This window comes from Cheilinus undulatus, linkage group 17 (genome assembly GCF_018320785.1).
Source record: "Cheilinus undulatus linkage group 17, ASM1832078v1, whole genome shotgun sequence".
NCBI lineage: Eukaryota > Metazoa > Chordata > Actinopteri > Labriformes > Labridae > Cheilinus > Cheilinus undulatus.
Window position 1 is genome coordinate 42,275,005 of NC_054881.1, and position 20,966 is coordinate 42,295,970.

Genomic DNA, 20,966 nt, shown 5'->3' on the forward strand with positions numbered 1-20,966 from the left:
GGGAAGTCACTGAAGTTCATATGCGAGTCAAGGCAGATGAGCAAAAACTTTGGCAATATAGTGTGTACGCAGGGATTTATGGGATTGCTTTGTTTGTTAAAATTTGTTCTTTCACTGTTCTATAATGTTTGTGTTGCATTGCTAGTTGATAATTATGCATTCTTTGCCCTTTGATGGTGTTTTTAGTGGGAAATGTTTACAGAGTGTGACACCAGGAGTGAGGGAGCCATTGCTGCAGATTATGTTGTCTGTATGTGTAATTGAATATAATCATAGTGATACTGCTCATGTAAATCATACAATATCTAACTCAACTGGTAGCACTTACCTTGGCCACATCTTATAACAATATATCACAAGACACACACATTAATGTATGTAATTATGTACAAATTCATACACACAAAATTCACATGTATGTAGACGACTTGCATGTTGATAATTTAAGAGATTGTAACACTGGTGGATTTACAGATAAGACTAAGTAAGATAAGACTGACTGTTGTTACTGATTGAAATGAATGATATGTGATTGATAAAGTCTCAAACTATCAATCAAACCTTGAATCAGGATGATCAGAGCGTATTGATATTGATTGTTTCATCAGACAGACTCAAAAGCAGAATCATTCGTAAACTTTCAATCTAGTTTAGGGTCTGCTGAATATCTTATAATCTGATTCTATGAGTGTTTGTGAACAGTTTCATTAGTGACACATTTGTTCCCTTAAATCTTTTATTCAGGGTTTAACAACATCAGATGGATGTACATTCTTTCCCAGTAACATTAGTCTAATCTGATGGTTATAAGAGCTGATCAATAATCAATAAACATTTAAATATAAACATCAACAAATCGACACAACAGACTTTTAATGGAAATTTCATTTTAATCAATAAAGCCCAGACAGACAGGAAACAGATAAAAACTAGGGCTTTAAAAAACACTGAGCAGACCCTCCCACAGGTCAGGGTCGGGTTCATGTCAGGGTGTGGTCTATGTCAGGGTTTGGTCCATGTCAGGGTTTGGTCCATGTCAAGGTTTGGTTCCTGTTAGGGTTTGGTCCATGTCAGGGCTGGTTCATGTCAGGGTTTGGTTCCTGTCAGGGTCTGGTCCAAGTCAGCATTTGGTCAATGTCAAGGTTTGGTTTCTGTCAGGGTTTTAACCATATCAAGGTTTGGCTCTTATCAGGGTTTGGTCCATGTCAGGGTTTGGTCCATGTCAAGGTTTGGCTCCTGTCAGGGTTTGGTTCCTGTTAGGGTTTGGTCCATGTCAGGGCTGGTCCATGTCAGGGTTTGGTTCCTGTCAGGGTCTGGTCCAAGTCAGCATTTGGTCAATGTCAAGGTTTGGTTCCTGTCAGGGTTTTAACCATATCAAGGTTTGGCTCTTATCAGGGTTTGGTCCATGTCAAGGTTTGGCTCCTATCAGGGATTGGTTCCTGTCAGGGTTTGGTTCCTGTTAGGGTCTGGTACATGTCAGGGTATGGTTCCTGTCAGGAACCTGACATGGACCTGACATGGGTCTGGTCCATGTCAGGGTTTGGTTCCTGTCAGGGTTTGGTTCCTGTTTGGGTCTGGTCAACAAATCGACACAACAGACTTTTAATGGAAATTTCATTTTAATCAATAAAGCCCAGACAGACAGGAAACAGATAAAAACTAGGGCTTTAAAAAACACTGAGCAGACCCTCCCACAGGTCAGGGCTGGTTCATGTCAGGGTTTGGTTCCTGTCAGGGTCTGGTCCAAGTCAGCATTTGGTCAATGTCAAGGTTTGGTTTCTGTCAGGGTTTTAACCATATCAAGGTTTGGCTCTTATCAGGGTTTGGTCCATGTCAGGGTTTGGTCCATGTCAAGGTTTGGCTCCTGTCAGGGTTTGGTTCCTGTTAGGGTTTGGTCCATGTCAGGGCTGGTCCATGTCAGGGTTTGGTTCCTGTCAGGGTCTGGTCCAAGTCAGCATTTGGTCAATGTCAAGGTTTGGTTCCTGTCAGGGTTTTAACCATATCAAGGTTTGGCTCTTATCAGGGTTTGGTCCATGTCAAGGTTTGGCTCCTATCAGGGATTGGTTCCTGTCAGGGTTTGGTTCCTGTTAGGGTCTGGTACATGTCAGGGTATGGTTCCTGTCAGGGTTTGGTTCCTGTTCGGGTCTGGTCCATGTCAGGGTTTGGTTCCTGTCAGGGTTTGGTTCCTGTTTGGGTCTGGTCCATGTCAGGATTTGGTTCCTGTCAGGGTTTGGTTCCTGTTAGGGTCTGGTCCATGTCAGGGTTTGGTTCCTGTCAAGGTCTGGTCCATGTCAGGATTTGGTTCCTGTCAGGGTCTGCTCCATGTCAAAGTTTGGTTCCTGTCAGGGTTTGGTTCCTGTTAGGGTCTGGTCCATGTCAGGGTTTGGTTCCTGTCAGGGTTTGGTCCATGTCAGGGTTTGGTTCCTCTTAGGGATTGAGTCCTGTCAGGGTTTGGTCCATGTCAGGGTTTGGTTCCTGTTAGGGTCTGGTCCATGTCAGGGTTTGGTTCCTGTTAGGGTCTGGTCCATGTCAGGGTTAGGGTTCTTGTCAGGGTTTGGTCCATGTCAGGGTTTGGTTCTTGTCAGGGTTTGGTCCATGTCAGGGTTTGGTACCTCTTAGGGATTGGGTCCTGTCAGGGTTTGGTTCCTGTCAGGGTATGGTCCATGTCAGGGTTTGGTTCTTGTCAGGGTTTGGTCCATATCAGGGTTTGGTTCCTGTCAGGGTTGTGTCCATGTCAGGGTTTGGTTCCTCTTAGGGATTGGGTCCTGTCAAAGTTTGGTTCCTGTCAGGGTTTGGTTCCTGTCAGGGTTGGGTCCATGTCAGGGTTTGGTTCCTCTTAGGGACTGGGTCCTGTCAGGGTTTGGTCCATGTCAGGGTTTGGTTCCTCTTAGGGATTGAGTCCTGTCAGGGTTTGGTCCATATCGGGGTTTGGTTCCTGTCAGGGTATGGTCCATGTCAGGGTTTGGTTCCTCTTAGGGATTGGGTCCTGTCAGGGTTTGGTCCATGTCAGGGTTTGGTTCTCGTCAGGGTTTGGTCCATATCAGGGTTTGGTTCCTGTCAGGGTTGTGTCCATGTCAGGGTTTGGTTCCTCTTAGGGATTGGGTCCTGTCAGGGTTTGGTCCATATCAGGGTTTGGTTCCTGTCAGGGTTTGGTTCCATGTCAGGGTTTGGTTCCTCTTAGGGACTGGGTCCTGTCAGGGTTTGGTCCATGTCAGGGTTTGGTTCCTCTTAGGGACTGTGTCCTGTCAGGGTTTGGTCCATGTCAGGGTTTGGTTCCTCTTAGGGATTGGGTCCTGTCAGGGTTTGGTCCATATCAGGGTTTGGTTCCTGTCAGGGTTGGGTCCATGTCAGGGTTTGGTTCCTCTTAGGGACTGGGTCATGTCAGGGTTTGGTCCATGTCAGGGTTTGGTTCCTCTTAGGGATTGTGTCCTGTCAGGGTTTGGTCCATGTCAGGGTTTGGTTCCTCTTAGGGACTGAGTCCTGTCAGGGTTTGGTTCCTGTCAGGGTATGGTCCATGTCAGGGTTTGGTTCTTGTCAGGGTTTGGTCCATATCAGGGTTTGGTTCCTGTCAGGGTTGTGTCCATGTCAGGGTTTGGTTCCTCTTAGGGATTGGGTCCTGTCAAAGTTTGGTTCCTGTCAGGGTTTGGTTCCTGTCAGGGTTGGGTCCATGTCAGGGTTTGGTTCCTCTTAGGGACTGGGTCCTGTCAGGGTTTGGTCCATGTCAGGGTTTGGTTCCTCTTAGGGATTGAGTCCTGTCAGGGTTTGGTCCATATCGGGGTTTGGTTCCTGTCAGGGTATGGTCCATGTCAGGGTTTGGTTCCTCTTAGGGATTGGGTCCTGTCAGGGTTTGGTCCATGTCAGGGTTTGGTTCTCGTCAGGGTTTGGTCCATATCAGGGTTTGGTTCCTGTCAGGGTTGTGTCCATGTCAGGGTTTGGTTCCTCTTAGGGATTGGGTCCTGTCAGGGTTTGGTCCATATCAGGGTTTGGTTCCTGTCAGGGTTTGGTTCCATGTCAGGGTTTGGTTCCTCTTAGGGACTGGGTCCTGTCAGGGTTTGGTCCATGTCAGGGTTTGGTTCCTCTTAGGGACTGTGTCCTGTCAGGGTTTGGTCCATGTCAGGGTTTGGTTCCTCTTAGGGATTGGGTCCTGTCAGGGTTTGGTCCATATCAGGGTTTGGTTCCTGTCAGGGTTGGGTCCATGTCAGGGTTTGGTTCCTCTTAGGGACTGGGTCATGTCAGGGTTTGGTCCATGTCAGGGTTTGGTTCCTCTTAGGGATTGTGTCCTGTCAGGGTTTGGTCCATGTCAGGGTTTGGTTCCTCTTAGGGACTGAGTCCTGTCAGGGTTTGGTTCCTCTTAGAAATTGGTTCCCGTCAGGGTTTGTGTCCATATCAGGGTTTGGTTCCTGTCAGGGTTGTGTCCATGTCAGGGTTTCGTTCCTCTTAGGGATTGGGTCCTGTCAGGGTTTGGTTCCTGTCAGGGTATGGTCCATGTCAGGGTTTGGTTCTTGTCAGGGTTTGGTCCATATCGGGGTTTGGTTCCTGTCAGGGTATCGTCCATGTCAGGGTTTGGTTCCTCTTAGGGATTGGGTCCTGTCAGGGTTTGGTCCATATCAGGGTTTGGTTCCTGTCAGGGTTGTGTCCATGTCAGGGTTTGGTTCCTCTTAGGGATTGGGTCCTGTCAGGGTTTGGTCCATATCAGGGTTTGGTTCCTGTCAGGGTTGGGTCCATGTCAGGGTTTGGTTCCTCTTAGGGACTGGGTCCTGTCAGGGTTTGGTCCATGTCAGGGTTTGGTTCCTCTTAGGGATTGAGTCCTGTCAGGGTTTGGTTCCTGTCAGGGTTGTGTCCTGTCAGGGTTTGGTCCATATCAGGGTTTGGTTCCTGTCAGGGTTGTGTCCATGTCAGGGTTTGGTTCCTCTTAGGGATTGGGTCCTGTCAGGGTTTGGTCCATATCAGGGTTTGGTTCCTGTCAGGGTTGGGTCCATGTCAGGGTTTGGTTCCTCTTAGGGACTGGGTCCTGTCAGGGTTTGGTTCCTCTTAGGGATTGAGTCCTGTCAGGGTTTGGTTCCTGTCAGGGTATGGTCCATGTCAGGGTTTTGGACATGGAGGTTTTATGTATCTATTTATACACTTATTGTTCCTCAGGTTGCTGATCTCCATCAGGGTCTGGACATGGACTTGTTGCATGTCCAGGTCTCTTTGAGTGGGTTTCAGGTCTCTACAGGTTGTTGATCTCCATCAGGGTCTGGTCCAGGACTTGGTGCATGTCCAGGTTTTCTTCTTTGGCCTGAGCGAGTTTTTCTGCAGGATGACATGACACGGGTCAGGACCTGGGAGCCTCCCTAGTCCCTCTAAGTGGATCATTTAGTCCACCTCACTAAAAATGTGCGCCTGTTTTTGGTTAAAGTACAAATTTCTTAATAAATAACCAGGATGGATTCACCCGGCTCTAACACCTGAGACAGGTAAACATTCAGATACATGAAAACATCACATTGACTCACCTGGGAATGAAAAAAGAAGCATAATACAGAACATGAAATAACATACAGATCATTACAGACATTTAAATTAAAAAAATATGTGATAAAACCTAACGACTATCTCCAAAAACATTACTAAATTCACTGAACTGTGAATTATTCTAACTAAGAATAATAATTACGTTAAAAAACATAACTTCAAGTATCATTAAACTTTACAACTTACAATAAACTTCCATGAAATTATTTCAAATCTGATTAATCTTATCAAACTCATTATAACATGAATAAATAAAACCAAACATGATAAAACTTAGAGTTAGTGTCAGTTTAAAAAATCAAACATGATTTTACTTATAAAAAAGTATTTATGTAATTTTAAAAAAAATCCCTCAGGATAAAGTATTGACCTTTCTGTTTTAACTTAATTAAATTTGTTTTTACTCTAACAAAATATCCCAAATATAATTTCACCTAATAACTAAATAACTAAATAACAACTCCAAACATGAGTAAACTTATTAAGCGTATGTAGTATTGAGCTTTCTGTGTCTGAGTTGCCTCAATAATAATTTTATTAAAATACTAAATATGAGAGAGGGCGCCATCTGCTGGACAAACTCGAAGAAGGTTTCATAAATCCCTGATTTCTAACATTTTTTAGCTCAGTAATTAAAAGAGAACTAATGACTGACCTCTGTTAAAATCAAAGTTTATTTGATGATATTTAACAGGATTTAATAATTACAATTTATTCATGATATTTATCATTCTTATACTCATTTATGCTGATTAAAAAAAAATACAGGAGATAACACTGATTAACATTAATAAACATTATCAAGATTTAATAATTAAAGATTTAACTATATTTATCATGCTTAACAAGATTTTATTAAAGGTAATTTAATGATATTTATTATCCTTAACAAAATTGAATAATGAAAGTTAATTTAATATTTTTCATCCATAACGAGATTTAATAAATAAAGTAAATTTAATTGTATTTATCATCCTTAATGAGATTTAACTATTAAAGTTCAACTATCTTTATCATCCTTAACCAGATTTAATGATTTAAGTTTGATAATATTTATCATCCTTTACGAGATTTGATAAAAGTTAATTTAATATTTATTATCCTTTACGAGATTTAATAAAAGTTAATTTAATATTTATTATCCTTAACGAGATTTAATTATTTAAGTTTAATTATATTAATCATCCTTAACGAGATGTAATAATTAAAGTTTATTTAATGTTATTTGTCATCCTAAATGAGATTTAATGAATAAAGTTTATTAAATTATATTTATCATCCTTAGACTCAGTTATGCTGTTTATAAACAAATACAGGAGATTACACTAATGTTAACATTGATGAGATTTCATAATTAGATTTTATCCAATGATGTTAATTATGCTCAACGATAGGGCTGGGTATTGTTAAGAACCTCAAGATTCAATTCGATATCCATTCAATTTGATATTGATTTAAATGCTTCAATGTTGATTCAGTAAGAAGTAGAAATACACAAATAACCTGTTGACAATGTTATTAATTATTTTCATGCCCATGTGAACATATTTGGTAAGTCACCTCACATTTTTCAGCAATAAAACATCTGAAAATAAAAAATTTGCACAATAATAACTTATTTGTGCATATGGAGTACAAAAGTAAAAAACATGACACTTCTGTATAAACACTGAAAAAGTAAAGTGCATGTAAACTTAAATAATATTTCTTTCCTCTTGGTAATTGTGATAAACCTCACATAACGTGGCTATGGTTGGTTGTTGTTTGGTCGAGTGCGGCCTCCGTCCATACAACCCGAATCACACGCACAGCGACCCCCACTGGCCAGGAGGTGAATCGATTCAGAGGATTTGCTGAATCGATATTGAATTGGGGGAGGAAATATTGCAATGCACTGATTAATCGATATTTTTACCCACCCCTACTTAATGAGATTTTATGATTAAAGTTTAATTTATCATCCTATCAGATTTAATGATTCAAGTTAATTAAATGATATTTATCATCCTTAACGAGATTCTATGATCAAAGTTAATTTAATGATGTCATCCTTAGACTCATTTATGCTGATTATAAACAAATACAGGAGATTACACAGATTTTAACGACAAATCTATAACAGCCCAAAGGAAAGAAAGAAGGGAGACAGAAAGAAACAGAAAAGTCAAAAAGCTTTAATGGGTTTAGAACAGGAAGTGGGGGAGGGGGGTGAAGAGCAGCAGAAAGAGGGCGGAGCCACCAGGGGGGTGCAGGTGCAGACAGAGAGGAGGTGAGAGAGCAGCTACAGCGTGGTCATGTCGTTCAGGGCGAGATCGAGCTCCTCGCTGAGAGCTTTACCCTTCAGCTTCTGAGCGTATACCTCATCTACACACAGACGCACACAGGTAGAGGAGACAGAGGTCAAAGGTCAAAGGTAAGGACAGGACATGAATCAGAAGGGTGTTTGCTTACATTCATCATCTGATCAGTTTAAACAAACACGAAGCTTAGCTGAGATGATGTAAATATAAAGGATGCTCAGGGGTCGAGGACAGCAGCTGGTCTGTACACTTATATAATTATATATTTATATATTTACAGTCATCAGCAGGTAAAAACCACCTGTGTCTTAAAGATAGACCATCACTCTTGTTTTGTTACACTGGGTGTGGCCAGGCCTGTTATAAAGCCCAGAGTGAGACAGGGTTCATATCCATCAGAAGTGTGTCTGACAACATTCACCACACCAAGCATGCTGTCAGGAACATGTATGATAAGACCGAGCTACGACTGCTGACAGTGAGGCTCCAACATTCAGAGATGGAAGTTTACACCGACTACATTTACACCCAGCTGGCGACCTCCGCTCCTGGTTTATTGATTTAGTTTTATTGATCTTGTTTGATTGGTCCGGGCTGGGGTTTTTACCTTCCAAGTCGTCGATCGTCTTCTCTAGTTTGGCCACAGATCGCTCTGCAAACTCTGCACGAGTCTCAGCCTAACAGACAGACAGGGACAGACGGGCAGAGACAGAGATGTCATGTCAGATGTTTATTTTCTATTGTCAAACATGTTTATGAGACTTAACAATCACTGACTTCTGTTTTGATTTACAGTTTTCACAGCGTCCCAGCTTTTTTGGATAGGGGTTATAGATGAATGACTATGTGAACAGACTGACTGAGCGTGTGCAGAAGTGTGTGATGTTCCTTACCTCTTTGAGTTTGTCAGTGAGAACTCGGATCTCTTCTTCATATTTGTCTTCTTTCTGGGAGTACTGAAACACAGAGAAGCAGACGTTCATCCTCATGCTTGATCCGGTTCTCTCTTTAATGTGTTCACACTAAATCAGGATTCATTCTCTCTGTTTATTTGCTTTAACTACTTCAGTTAGTTACAGTTTTAAGGTCTGGAGTCACTGCAGACCCCATCTTTTCCATTAATCACCATTCATTTACCCAGAAAGGGGCGGGGCCATCATAGTCTGGTCTGTCTGATTGGATCATACTGTACCTTCTCTGCCTGAGCCTCCAGGGACTTCAGGTTGTTGGTGACGTTTTTCAGCTCTTCCTCCAGGTCGCCGGATTTACTGAACAACCCGAGGAAGACCGGGAGAGGAAGGAGAAGGACAGAGAGGAGGAGGAGGAAGAGATGACATGAAGGAAGAAGAGATATGAAAGGAAGGCCAGCAGATCAAACCCTGAACCAGTTTCAGACTCTAAGAGTAAAAGGATCAACATTAACTGGATTCACTTTAAACTGATCTGTGCTGTCTCATAAACTTGTTTAGCGTTTTTAGTTATATTTACTAGTAGGTTATCAGCTGCTCAGCATGGTAAACTCTGACTAAACTACACCTGATTACTTACACAGAAGTCCTGCAGGACTGACTTAGACCTGAGATAAAGGATCTGTCTGCTGGTTTAAATGATCACAGATGAACAGCAGTAACATTAAGAGAAATAGATGAAACTCACTCACATTTATGATTATAATCAAACATTACACTTATAAGTATTTATTTCTATTTACATTACATATAAACCATATTAAAACCTAATTAGTATAAAACTGGATAAGAACAGTTCAGCAATGATGATTTGTATTTTAATCAATAATTATTGGCTCATATCTAATCAATATAAGACACAGAGAGGGTTAGAAACAGCCAGGGTTAGGGAAAGACCAGCAGCAGGGTAAGGACCATGATCAGGATTAAACCAGGATCAGGATCGTGTTTACAATCAGAATCGTGTTTAGGTTTAAGAGCAGAAATAGAATCAGGATCGAACCAGGATCAGGATCAGCTATAAGATAAGGATCCTGATCATGATCAGGATGTGGTTTAGGATCATGACCAGGACCAGGATTAGGATCAGGGTCAGTACCTGCTCCTCTCCGCTCATCATGGACTTCAGGTTCTGGTCCATGAGCCGGAGTTCCTCCTGCAGATCCATAATCCTCCTGCAGGGGGCGTTAGTGAGTGAGGGGGGGCAACAGGCAGAAGACAACAAACATTTAGCTGTGCAGGTGAGTTCAGGTGAGTTCAGGTGGGTTCAAGTGAGTTCAGGTGAGTTCAGGTGAGTTCAGGTGGGTTCAGGTGGGTTCAGGTTAAGTAAGGTGAGATCTGGTGAGTAAAAGTGAGTGAGGTGAGTTCAGGTGACTTTAGGTAAGATCTGGTGATTCTGGTTAGTTCAGGTGAGTTCAGGTGATTCTGGGGAGTTCGGGTCAGTTCAGGTGACTTCGGGTGAGTGAGTTGAGGTCAGGTGAGTCAGGTGATTTCAGGTGAGTTCAGAGGAGGTAAGGTGACTCAGGTGAGTTTGATGAGGTCAGGTGAGTTCAGGGGAGTCTGATGAGGTCGGGTGAGGTCAGGTGAGTTCAAATGAGTTCAGGTGAGTCAGATAAGGTCAGGTGAGGTCAGGTGAGTTAGGTAGGTTCAGGTGAGTCAGGTGAGTCAGGGGAGGTCAGGCGAGTTCAGGTGAGTTCAGGTGAGTCGTTTGAGCTCAAACATCATCACATTAATAATCAGGATGTAACCACACCTCAGGAAAAAGCTAAAAATCAATACTGATATGGAGGAATTTGATCGATAATATCAACCTTTACTGTAATAGTGGTGTTTAATGAATGTGTAACTGTGGTTATAAGGCATTCTGACCTCAGTTACTGATAGTTATAAAGAAAAACAAATCAATCATCAAAATTCTCCATTGATGGACCTAAGTCTCATTCCTTCATAAAATCATAGAGTGATAAAACACCCTGGTTAATTCCTCATAAACTATCATTAATACCAAGATCACTCCATTCTGCAGCTCACTGTCAGCTGACTGAAACATCACATGATGTCATCACAGTGATCACATGATCTTTATGATGACGTCATGAATAATGGAGGCAGTGTCAGGTGTCAGCAGGTGTGTAAACTTACGCCTCGGCCACCTCAGCTCTCTCCTCAGATCTCTCCAGGTCGCCCTCCAGGATCACCAGCTTACGGGCCACCTAGAGCAACAGAGACGGATCAGGTCCTGGCCTAGACCACTATACTGTTCATCCTAGACTAACAGAGATGGATTAAGTCCTGGCCTAGACCACTATACTGTTCATCCTAGACCAACAGAGACGGATCAGGTCCTGGCCTAGACCACTATACTGTTCATCCTAGACCAACAGAGACGGATCAGGTCCTGGCCTAGACCACTATACTGTTCATCCTAGACTAACAGAGATGGATTAAGTCCTGGCCTAGACCACTATACTGTTCATCCTAGACCAACAGAGACGGATCAGGTCCTGGCCTAGACCACTATACTGTTCATCCTAGACCAACAGAGACGGATCAGGTCCTGGCCTAGACCACTATACTGTTCATCCTAGACTAACAGAGACGGATCAGGTCCTGGCCTAGACCACTATACTGTTCATCCTAGACTGGTGGATGGTTGGCATGCCTGGCATGATTATTGTTAGGATTATACGGAGCCTGGTTCATGTCATCAGAGTTTAGAACATTTTAATCTCTGCAGGATGTGGAGAGCAGAAGGTGTAGAGAAGCTGGAGTGGAGGTGATATTCAGGAGTTTACATACCTGGCCAGCAGCTCAGGTATGTAAACACTGCTGGTATCGTTGTGTTACCTCCTCGTATTTGCGGTCGGCCTCCTCAGCGATGTGTTTGGCCTCCTTCAGCTGCATCTCCTGGATCTCCATCTTCTCCTCGTCTTTAGTTGCTCTGTTCTCAATGACCTTCATCCCTCTGAGGACGGCAGAACAAACGTCTGTTAGCGTGTGTTTAGCGTGTTTACTCCTGTGTGCTGATGCTACATACACATCCATAAATGTCTGTTTTGGTTCATAGAGCCTCTATGATAATGTGTGGTTCAGCTCAGCTGCAGGGGGAATGTGTGGGAGTGGCTCAGGTGCTTCTGTGAGAAGATGATGTAACGATGGTACGACTCCCCCTGGTGGCTGTGTCCAGGATATAAATGTTTAAATAACGGTGTGTCTCCCCCTGGTGGCTGTGTCCAGGATATAAATGATTAAATAACAGTGTGTCTCCCCCTGGTGGCTGTGTCCAGGATATAAATGTTTAAATAACGGTGTGTCTCCCCCTGTTGGCTGTGTCCAGGATATAAATGTTTAAATAACAGGGTGTCTCCCCCTGGTGGCTGTGTCCAGAATGTAAATGTCAATAGCGGTGCTCTCTGACCTCTCGCTCTCGTCTGCAGCTTTCTCCGCCTCCTCCAGCTTCTGCAGCGCCGTGGCCAGCCTCTCCTGAGCTCGGTCCAACTCCTCCTCTACCAGCTGGATACGCCTGTTCAGAGACGCAACCTCCGCCTCCGCCTGACAGCAGAGAGAAAGGTACGATGGGTTATTGATCTGTGATCAGGTTATTGATCTGTGATTGGGTTACTGATATTTGATAAGGTGATTGATCTGTGATTGGGTTATATATATATAATTGTGATCGGGTTATTGATCTGTGATCGAGTTGTTGATATTTGATAGGGTTATTGATATGTGATCTCAATATAACCCTGTCAAAGACCTCCTGTCTGTAGCCCTCCTCCTCCTAATCTACTTTAGTTCATTTACTTGGTAGTTTATAAATATTCAATTATTTCTCATATTTCTGTTGGGTTTTTTTTGGTAATATTACCCTTTCAGAGACCTCCTGCCTGTAGTCACCCTCCTCATATCTATATTTGTTCATTTACTCGGTAGTTGGTTGATGAATATTCGCTTATTTCTCTCATTTTTGTTAATATTACCCTTTTTAAAGACCTCCTGCCTGTATTCGTCCTCCTCTTATCTATATTTGTTCATTTACTTGGTAGTTAGTTGATAAATATTAGATTATTTCTCATATTTCTGTTGTTTTTTGGTGGTATTACCCTTATAGACCTCCTGCCTGTATTCATCCTCCTCTTATCTATATTTGTTCATTTACTCGGTAGTTGGTTGATGAATATTCGCTTATTTCTCGTATTTTTGTTGTTTTTCGGTGATATTACCCTTTCAAAGACCTCCTGCCTGTAGTCACCTTTCTCTAACCACATTAGGCCATTTACTCGGTAGTTAGTTGATAAATATTCGCTTATTTCTCGTATTTCCGTTGTTTTTCGGTGATATTACCCTTTCCCGGGCTTCCCTCTCGTAGTCCGCCTCATACTGCGCATGAGCAGCTCGGTCCTCGGCCTCGAACGCGACCTGCTGTAGGTTCTGGATCTTTCTCCGGACCGCGTCGATGGAGTTGAAGGTCGCCATAATGTCTACACTCACGTCTGCTACACCGGCTAGCACAGGTATGTAGCCTACTGTCTCCATGGAAACGGAATCGACACGTGTTTCCTCTGGTTACCGTTTCAAAATAAACTAATTTAGAGAAGACTCTTATTTTGAAATTGTTGGTATACCACGACAGGAATTACGGCTCTTTTTTTAGCGATTCGGATCATTATTCCGGTCCTTTTGAAGAAAATATCTATGTTAATAATTTATAAAGATGTGATAAATCAGGACATGTTTTTATATGTTTTTATAGTACCTGTGTCAATGATGAATAATTAATAATTTTATAATATTATTTGATCGTAAAAAAAATTTAATTCAATATCACCCATGAAATTTAAATATGAAAACATCAGGAGCAGCATCAACACAAACTCAGACATTTATATGTCAATAAAAATTAAAATAAATCGTCTGTTTATTAAATTAGAGATTAATTATTAATCAGTTTACAATGAGAATGCTAAATCAGAATTTAACATTAAAATAACAATAACTTTAATTAGATATTAATATGATTGTTTATTATGAGCTGATTTTACTTTTTAAAAATAATTTTTTTTCCTGTCTCATCTTTGCTTTCTTCGATTCTGTCCATGTTTGATGGATCAATATTTTATGTTTAAATATATTTAGGTTTTTTCCCCCCTAATAGTGCATTATCATGTATACTAATAATTTGGTATTCTATTTAAAATATTTGCAAATATTTTAGTATTTAAAATTTGTGGTTATTAAATTAATGGTATAATAGTTTATGAGTAATGATAAAATAATCTGGTATTAAAGGGAGCAGACTAGTGCAGACATTTAAACAGAAACTCTCTCATTGTTCTGGTTTGTTTCCTGGTTAAAAGTGTTAATGCTGGGGTATTTGTCATGTTCATATTTTATTATTATTATAAAAATGATCTGGTATTCTACTGATGTATTTCCAGTGTTAAAGGGAGCAGACTGGTGCAGACTTGGACCAACACAAACATAAACACTCTTGCTGTCGCTCTCCCTGACTTGTTTCCATGTTTGGTAAAATCTTTGGACGTCTCACTCCTCTCAGGGTTTCTCTCTCCCTGTTTGAGCTCTAAACATGGTCAGAGACGATGACACAGAACACTGAGAGCTTTCCTCACTCCTCTCCTCTCCCCAGCTCCAGATTCCTCTCCAAAAGTTGTTGATGTTTAGGAAAGTGTGCATGGAATTTGCATTTTGGTGTTGAACTCAACAAATCAGTGATCACTAAGGGTCTAAGGGTTTCGTTGTTGTTAGATTTATAATATAATCATGTCAAAATAAATAATTCTACCCTAGATTATGATTAGGGTCAGTAAGATTAAAACAGGATGTTTAAATGTGTAAATACTGAGACTTAAGTCTGTGCTGTATGTTTGACTAGATCGTATTGACACCCCCCCCCCCCCACACACACACACACACCACCACCACCACTCACGTCAGCCGCCTTCTTCTCAGCCTGCTCCAGTTTCTCCTGGGCATCTTTCAGAGACTCGGAGTATTTATCGAGCTCATCCTCCACACCTTTCAGCTTCTTCTGCAGACCCAGCAGCTCCTCTTCCAACTACACACACATGAACACACACACGTAGGAGAGAAACACACACACACAGACGGCAGAAGAGGTCAGAAGATGATCTGTGACTGCAGATTAACACTCGGCCCATGAGAGCATGATGACAAATGACCTCAGGCATTTAAACTTTTGAACAGTGACCAACAGACTTTCTTTATTACAAATTTGGGGAAAAAAAGTTGTGTGACAAAGATTTTTTTTTTTACAAATGCTTCAAAATGAGTTTCTTGGGCTTGGAAGGTCCAAAAACAAGGACTGATAACAGCCAGCCTTTCAGAGAGGACACCGGAGCACACAAGTCACTTTTTACACTTTAATAAAGTTGAAGGGAGAATGTTTGAGACTCAGTGGGTGTCAAACATTAGCACTCTGCACATTAGGCCATTTCACATGTTGCATCTGCAGAAGAGTCCAAGATGACATTAGAACGACTGGATGTGAAAAAGACGAGGTAAATGATGATGAGATAGTTTTACATGCTGACATTCGAACAACAGACTGTAGACGTCAAAAAAGATGAGGTTAATGATGATGAGATAGTTTTACATGCTGACATTTGAACAGACTATAAAAAGACAATGTTGATAATGCAGCCTCACTACAATGTCCAGACAGACGTCCTGTCAAATCTCAGGGACAGTCTGCCTCCATGTAAGGCCTCCAGGTCACAAATAGCCTGCTGATCCTGCAGACCACGCTGAGGGAATAACAGCCCACTGTCTTTGTGACAACAATTCAAAGCAGGCTGAGCAGAAATAGACCTGAGAGATGACAGAACTCCAACAAATGTTCATCCTCTGGGTACCATGCACAGCTGCACTGCCCATCCATCCATCACTCCATCAATCTATCCATCCATCACACCATCCATCACACCATCCATCCATCAGTCCATCCATCACTCCATCCATCACTCCATCCATTGATCAGTCCATCCATCAGACCATCAGTCGATCAGTCCATCCATCCATCACTCCATCAATCTATCCATCCATCACACCATCCATCAAACCATCCATCAGACAATCCATCGGACCATCTATCAGACCACCCATCCATTAGTCCATCCATCCATCCATTAGTCCATCCATCAGACCATCAGTCGATCAGTCCATCCATCCATCAAACCATCCATCAGTCCGTCCATCAGTCCATCCATCACACCATCCATCACACCATCCATCGGACCATCCATCCATTAGTACTTCCATTAGACCATCGGTGGATCAGTCCATCCATCCATCAAACCATCCATCACTCCATCCATCCATCAGTCCATCCATCCATCCATCAGTCCATCCATCACTCCATCCATTGATCAGTCCATCCATCAGACCATCCATCAGTCCATCCATCACTCCATCCATCCATCAGTCCATCCATCCATCCATCAGTCCATCCATCAGTCCATCCATCCATCAGTCCATCCATCCATCAGTCCATCCATCAGTCCATCCATCCATCAGTCCATCCATCAGTCCATCCATCCATCAGTCCATCCATCAGTCCATCCATCAGTCCATCCATCAGTCCATCCATCAGTCCATCCATCCATCAGTCCATCCATCAGACCATCAATCGATCAGTCCATCCATCCATCCCCATCCATCAGTCCATCCATCACTCCATCCAATCTTCCATCATTCAGTTCAGTTGGTCCATCTGTCCATCCATCAGTCCATCCATCCATTAGTTCATCCAGCCATCCATCAGTCCATCCATCCATCAAACCATCCATCAGTCCATCCATCCATCAAACCATCCATCAGTCCATCCATCAGACAATCCATCGGACCATCCATCCATTAGTACTTCCATCAGACCATCGGTCGATCAGTCCATCCATCCATCAAACCATCCATCACTCCATCCGTCCATCAGTCCATCCATCCATCCATCAGTCCATCCATCACTCCATCCATTGATCAGTCCATCCATCAGACCATCAGTCGATCAGTCCATCCATCCATCACTCCATCAATCTATCCATCCATCACACCATCCATCAAACCATCCATCAGTCCATCCATCCATCAGTCCATCCATCAGTCCATCCATCCATCAGTCCATCCATCCATCAGTCCATCCATCAGTCCATCCATCCATCAGTCCATCCATCCATCAGTCCATCCATCAGTCCATCCATCCATCAGTCCATCCATCAGTCCATCCATCAGTCCGTCCATCAGTCCATCCATCAGTCCATCCATCAGTCCATCCATCCATCAGTCCATCAGTCCATCCATCAGACCATCAATCGATCAGTCCATCCATCCATCCCCATCCATCAGTCCATCCATCACTCCATCCAATCTTCCATCATTCAGTTCAGTTGGTCCATCTGTCCATCCATCAGTCCATCCATCCATCCATTAGTTCATCCAGCCATCCATCAGTCTGTCCATCCATCAATCCGTCCTTCTCCACCAGGAGAGAGTAATCCACTGTTTTCTGCTGAGAACGCTGGCTGGAACTGGAAGAGCTGACCCTTATCCTAGTGCCTTTGCACTCATCACAAACTGCTTCAGTGCCTGCTGGTAGTCCCGACATAAAAAATCAACTAGACAACATCATCTGCAAAAAGAAAAGGTGACATTTTGAGGTCCCTAACTTGAAACCATCCTCCATCTGGTTGTGCCTCTGGATCCTGAATCCACAAACTTTGACAGGAGTAGCCCTGGAACCAGGAATGTATCTGACTCTGTGCTGCAACCCCCACATGACCCCCCAAGGTATATGGATGTAAGTCTTGTCAAAGTCCACAAAACAAATGTAGACTGGATAGAGAAAACACCAGGATCCCTTAAGAAGCCCTGAGAGACTAAAGAGCTGGTCCACACCCCCCCAGTCAGGACATGGTCTGCATTGTACCTCTGGTATCTGATGTTTGACAATCTGCCAGAGCCTTCCTTCAGTGCCCTACATTCCACATAAGGCTGAACAGTGAGATACCCCATAGCTGAGTAAGCCCTCCAAGTGACCTTATTAAAGTGGGAACCACCACACCGGTCTGTCCCTCTAAAACAACAACAGGAATGACCTTTCAGGTCCCTAATACCTCATAGGTAGTCCCACCTCCAATCCACCAACAATCAGGACACCGTACCTCTCCAGTCCCTCTAGAATCAGGGTACCCCTACCCCTCAATTCTCTCTAGAATCAGGGTACCCCTACCCCTCAATTCCAACTAGAATCAGGACACCCCTACCCCTCAATTCTCTCTAGAATCAGGACACCCCTACCCCTCCATTCTCTCTAGAATCAGGACACCCCTACCCCTCCATTCTCTCTAGAATCAGGACATCCCTACCCCTCCATTCTCTCTAGAATCAGGACATCCCTACCCCTCCATTCTCTATAGAATCAGGACATCCCTACCCCTCCATTCCCTCTAGAATCAGGACACCCCTACCCCTCCATTCTCTCTAGAATCAGGACATCCCTACCCCTCCATTCTCTCTAGAATCAGGACATCCCTACCCCTCCATTCTCTATAGAATCAGGACATCCCTACCCCTCCATTCTCTATAGAATCAGGACACCCCTACCCCTCCATTCTCTCTAGAATCAGGACATCCCTACCCCTCCATTCTCTCTAGAATCAGGACATCCCTACCCCTCCATTCCCTCTAGAATCAGGACACCCCTACCCCTCCATTCCAACTAGAATCAGGACACCCCTACCCCTCCATTCTCTATAGAATCAGGACACCCCTACCCCTCCATTCCAACTAGAATCAGGACACCCCTACCCCTCCATTCTCTATAGAATCAGGACACCCCTACCCCTCCATTCCAACAAGAATCAGGACACCCCCACCCCTCCATTCCAACTAGAATCAGGACACCCCTACCCCTCCATTCCAACGGGAATTAAGACCCCCCCCCCCTTAACAGGAATCAGGACACCCCTACCCCTCCATTCTTTCTAGAATCAGGACACCCCCACCCCTCCATTCTTTCTAGAATCAGGACACATAACGGTGGGGTAGGCCTCAGTGAGAGAGGGTGGTACAGGGACTCAGCCTTTGTCTGTTATATTGAAGGAGCAGAGACTGATCTATGAATATCACAGTGACTTCATGGGGGGATTAGACGATCAGCCCCCTAAAAACTCCGTACATGCCCCCTCCCACTAGCCCTACCGGTGCATTTCAGAGACATCATCCATTCGAGCAGCTGTGGATGAACGATAATCTCAGTTAGGATCAGAGCCGAGCATGAACTCTATTTATGGTCAAAGTGTAGCATGCGTCCTCCTCTGTTCATCACGGGTGTTTATCATCACTTTAATATTTACAGTAAAGACCAACAGATGCCTTATTCAATGTTATTTCACATCCAAAAGGTCAGGATCAGGCGATACACGGCATACACCTGTAGCCCCACTGTTCTGTCTGTCAGAGGTTTGAACTAATGACAGATCTTACAATCTGAATATCCCTCAGACTGCACCTGTATACCATACAGATGAGATACCACACAATACAAAAGATACCATACGCTACGGTACAGTATGCTCCATCCATCTGAGGAGAACTCCATGATGTTTGTATGACCCAAACAGACTCAACATTACCTAAAAGTTAAACTGAGGTAGCAGCAGCACGAGTCCAGGTCCAAGCAGGGTATGATGACTGGAAGTCGGTATTATATGTCACATCTTATGTGCAAAGATGTATTTAGGATTTTTCCAGTGTGAGTGTGGTTTCACAGAGGGACCAGGTCTAGATCTGATCAGGGATAACAGGAGCCTACTGTACTCAGGCACCATGCTTAAGTCCACTTTAAGATGAAGAGGGTCAGAATAAAAACCTCTAAAGTAGCAGGAAGTTCTCCGTCGTCTCCACAGAGCAGTAACTAATGATGACCTGAGGGGTTTCCATGGTGACTTGGCCTTTCTTCTTGGTTGGACCTTTTTGTCATTCTTATTTTAGGAATAATCAAATTATTTATTAAGAATGTAAATCAAAACAAAGGCTGGAAAACAACATATCAATCTCAGATTGGCCAGTTTTTTCTGTTACCTTTACCTGTAGCTCTAATTCGTCTCTGATAATCCCTCTCTGATAACTCTTTACAGGGCCGAGCAGCATGGACCAGAACCCTCTTAGTGAACAGAACTGGAAGTGCTAGACCCCCAATATCAGTCAACTTTCACTGATCCAGAAATCAGCAGACTCTCTCTGAATTGTACAAAAATGTTGGCAACATTGCCGTTTACTGAGGTCAGACAGTTCTCTGAGATGTGTTTTGAAAAGACAATTTCTTTGTTACTTAAAAGATCGGTGGGATTAAAAGGACAGAAAGTCCATGATCTTTGGTCAGAGAGAGAGTCTCTTAAAATATCACAAATACGTTGGCAACATAAAGACTGGAACTGGTGTGGGGCGAGGGTTTCCCTAAAGTAAAGGGGGTGGGTGAGGCCCTCACTCCTCACTCGTTCCACCCACTTCTCCAAATGTTGCCAATGTTTTAGTGCAACTTAGACTGAATTAGCCTGTAACTTTTAGTCATAACATAGAATGACTAATATTGCCAAAAGGCTCTTTAAATAAAGTAAATAAAATAATAAATTCCTGTTTAGACTAAACATTTTATTCTGAATCTGTAAGTCTGTTCTCTCCTCTGAAATGTCGGGCTATAAAGGTGTGTGATGATGTGTTACCTGTTTACATTTGTCCTCCGCTCCCTTCTTGTCCCCCTCGGCTTGTTCTGCTCTGTCTATGGCATTCTCCTTGTCCAGTTTTAACATCTGCATCTTCTTTTTGATGGCCTCCATGGTGGCGGTTTAGGGTTAGGGTCGTTTAACGGCTGGTTAGGTGTAGGTGTCGTCTGACGGCTGATTGGGGTTAGGGTCTAACGGCTGGTTAGGCTTAGGCGTCGTCTAACTACTGGTTAGGCATAGGCGTCGTTTAACAGCTGGTTAGGGTTCAGCTTCACGGCGGTGCAGAAAGGCTGCAGCCCTGACAGAGGCTCGGCTCGTGTGTGAGGATGGAGCAGCAGCTGCAGGAGCTCACTCTCTGTGAATCAGTGCAAGGACGTTCCCATATTTAGGCAGCATGGAGCAGAGCACACAGCACCAATAAATCA

The 20,966-nt window shown here is 43.2% G+C and overlaps 1 protein-coding gene across 2 annotated transcripts; it reads right to left on the minus strand.

Moving 5' to 3' along the window:
• Positions 1 to 870: 870 nt before the first annotated feature.
• On the minus strand, positions 871 to 20,909 carry tpm2 (tropomyosin 2 (beta)). Of its 2 annotated transcripts, none has more exons than XM_041811222.1 (9): positions 20,542 to 20,907; positions 14,736 to 14,861; positions 12,204 to 12,337; positions 11,633 to 11,750; positions 10,928 to 10,998; positions 9,010 to 9,085; positions 8,711 to 8,773; positions 8,425 to 8,494; positions 871 to 5,295 (listed from the first exon to the last, which is right to left on the minus strand). In XM_041811222.1, exons 1-9 carry the CDS (start codon positions 20,653 to 20,655, stop codon positions 5,213 to 5,215), a joined length of 855 nt encoding a protein of 284 aa, XP_041667156.1. In that variant the 5' UTR covers positions 20,656 to 20,907; the 3' UTR covers positions 871 to 5,212. The 2 variants fall into 2 exon arrangements, with proteins under 2 accessions (XP_041667156.1, XP_041667157.1); XM_041811223.1 differs by lacking the exon at positions 871 to 5,295 and adding an exon at positions 7,610 to 7,881 and having other exon boundaries at positions 20,542 to 20,909.
• Positions 20,910 to 20,966: the final 57 nt, after the last annotated feature.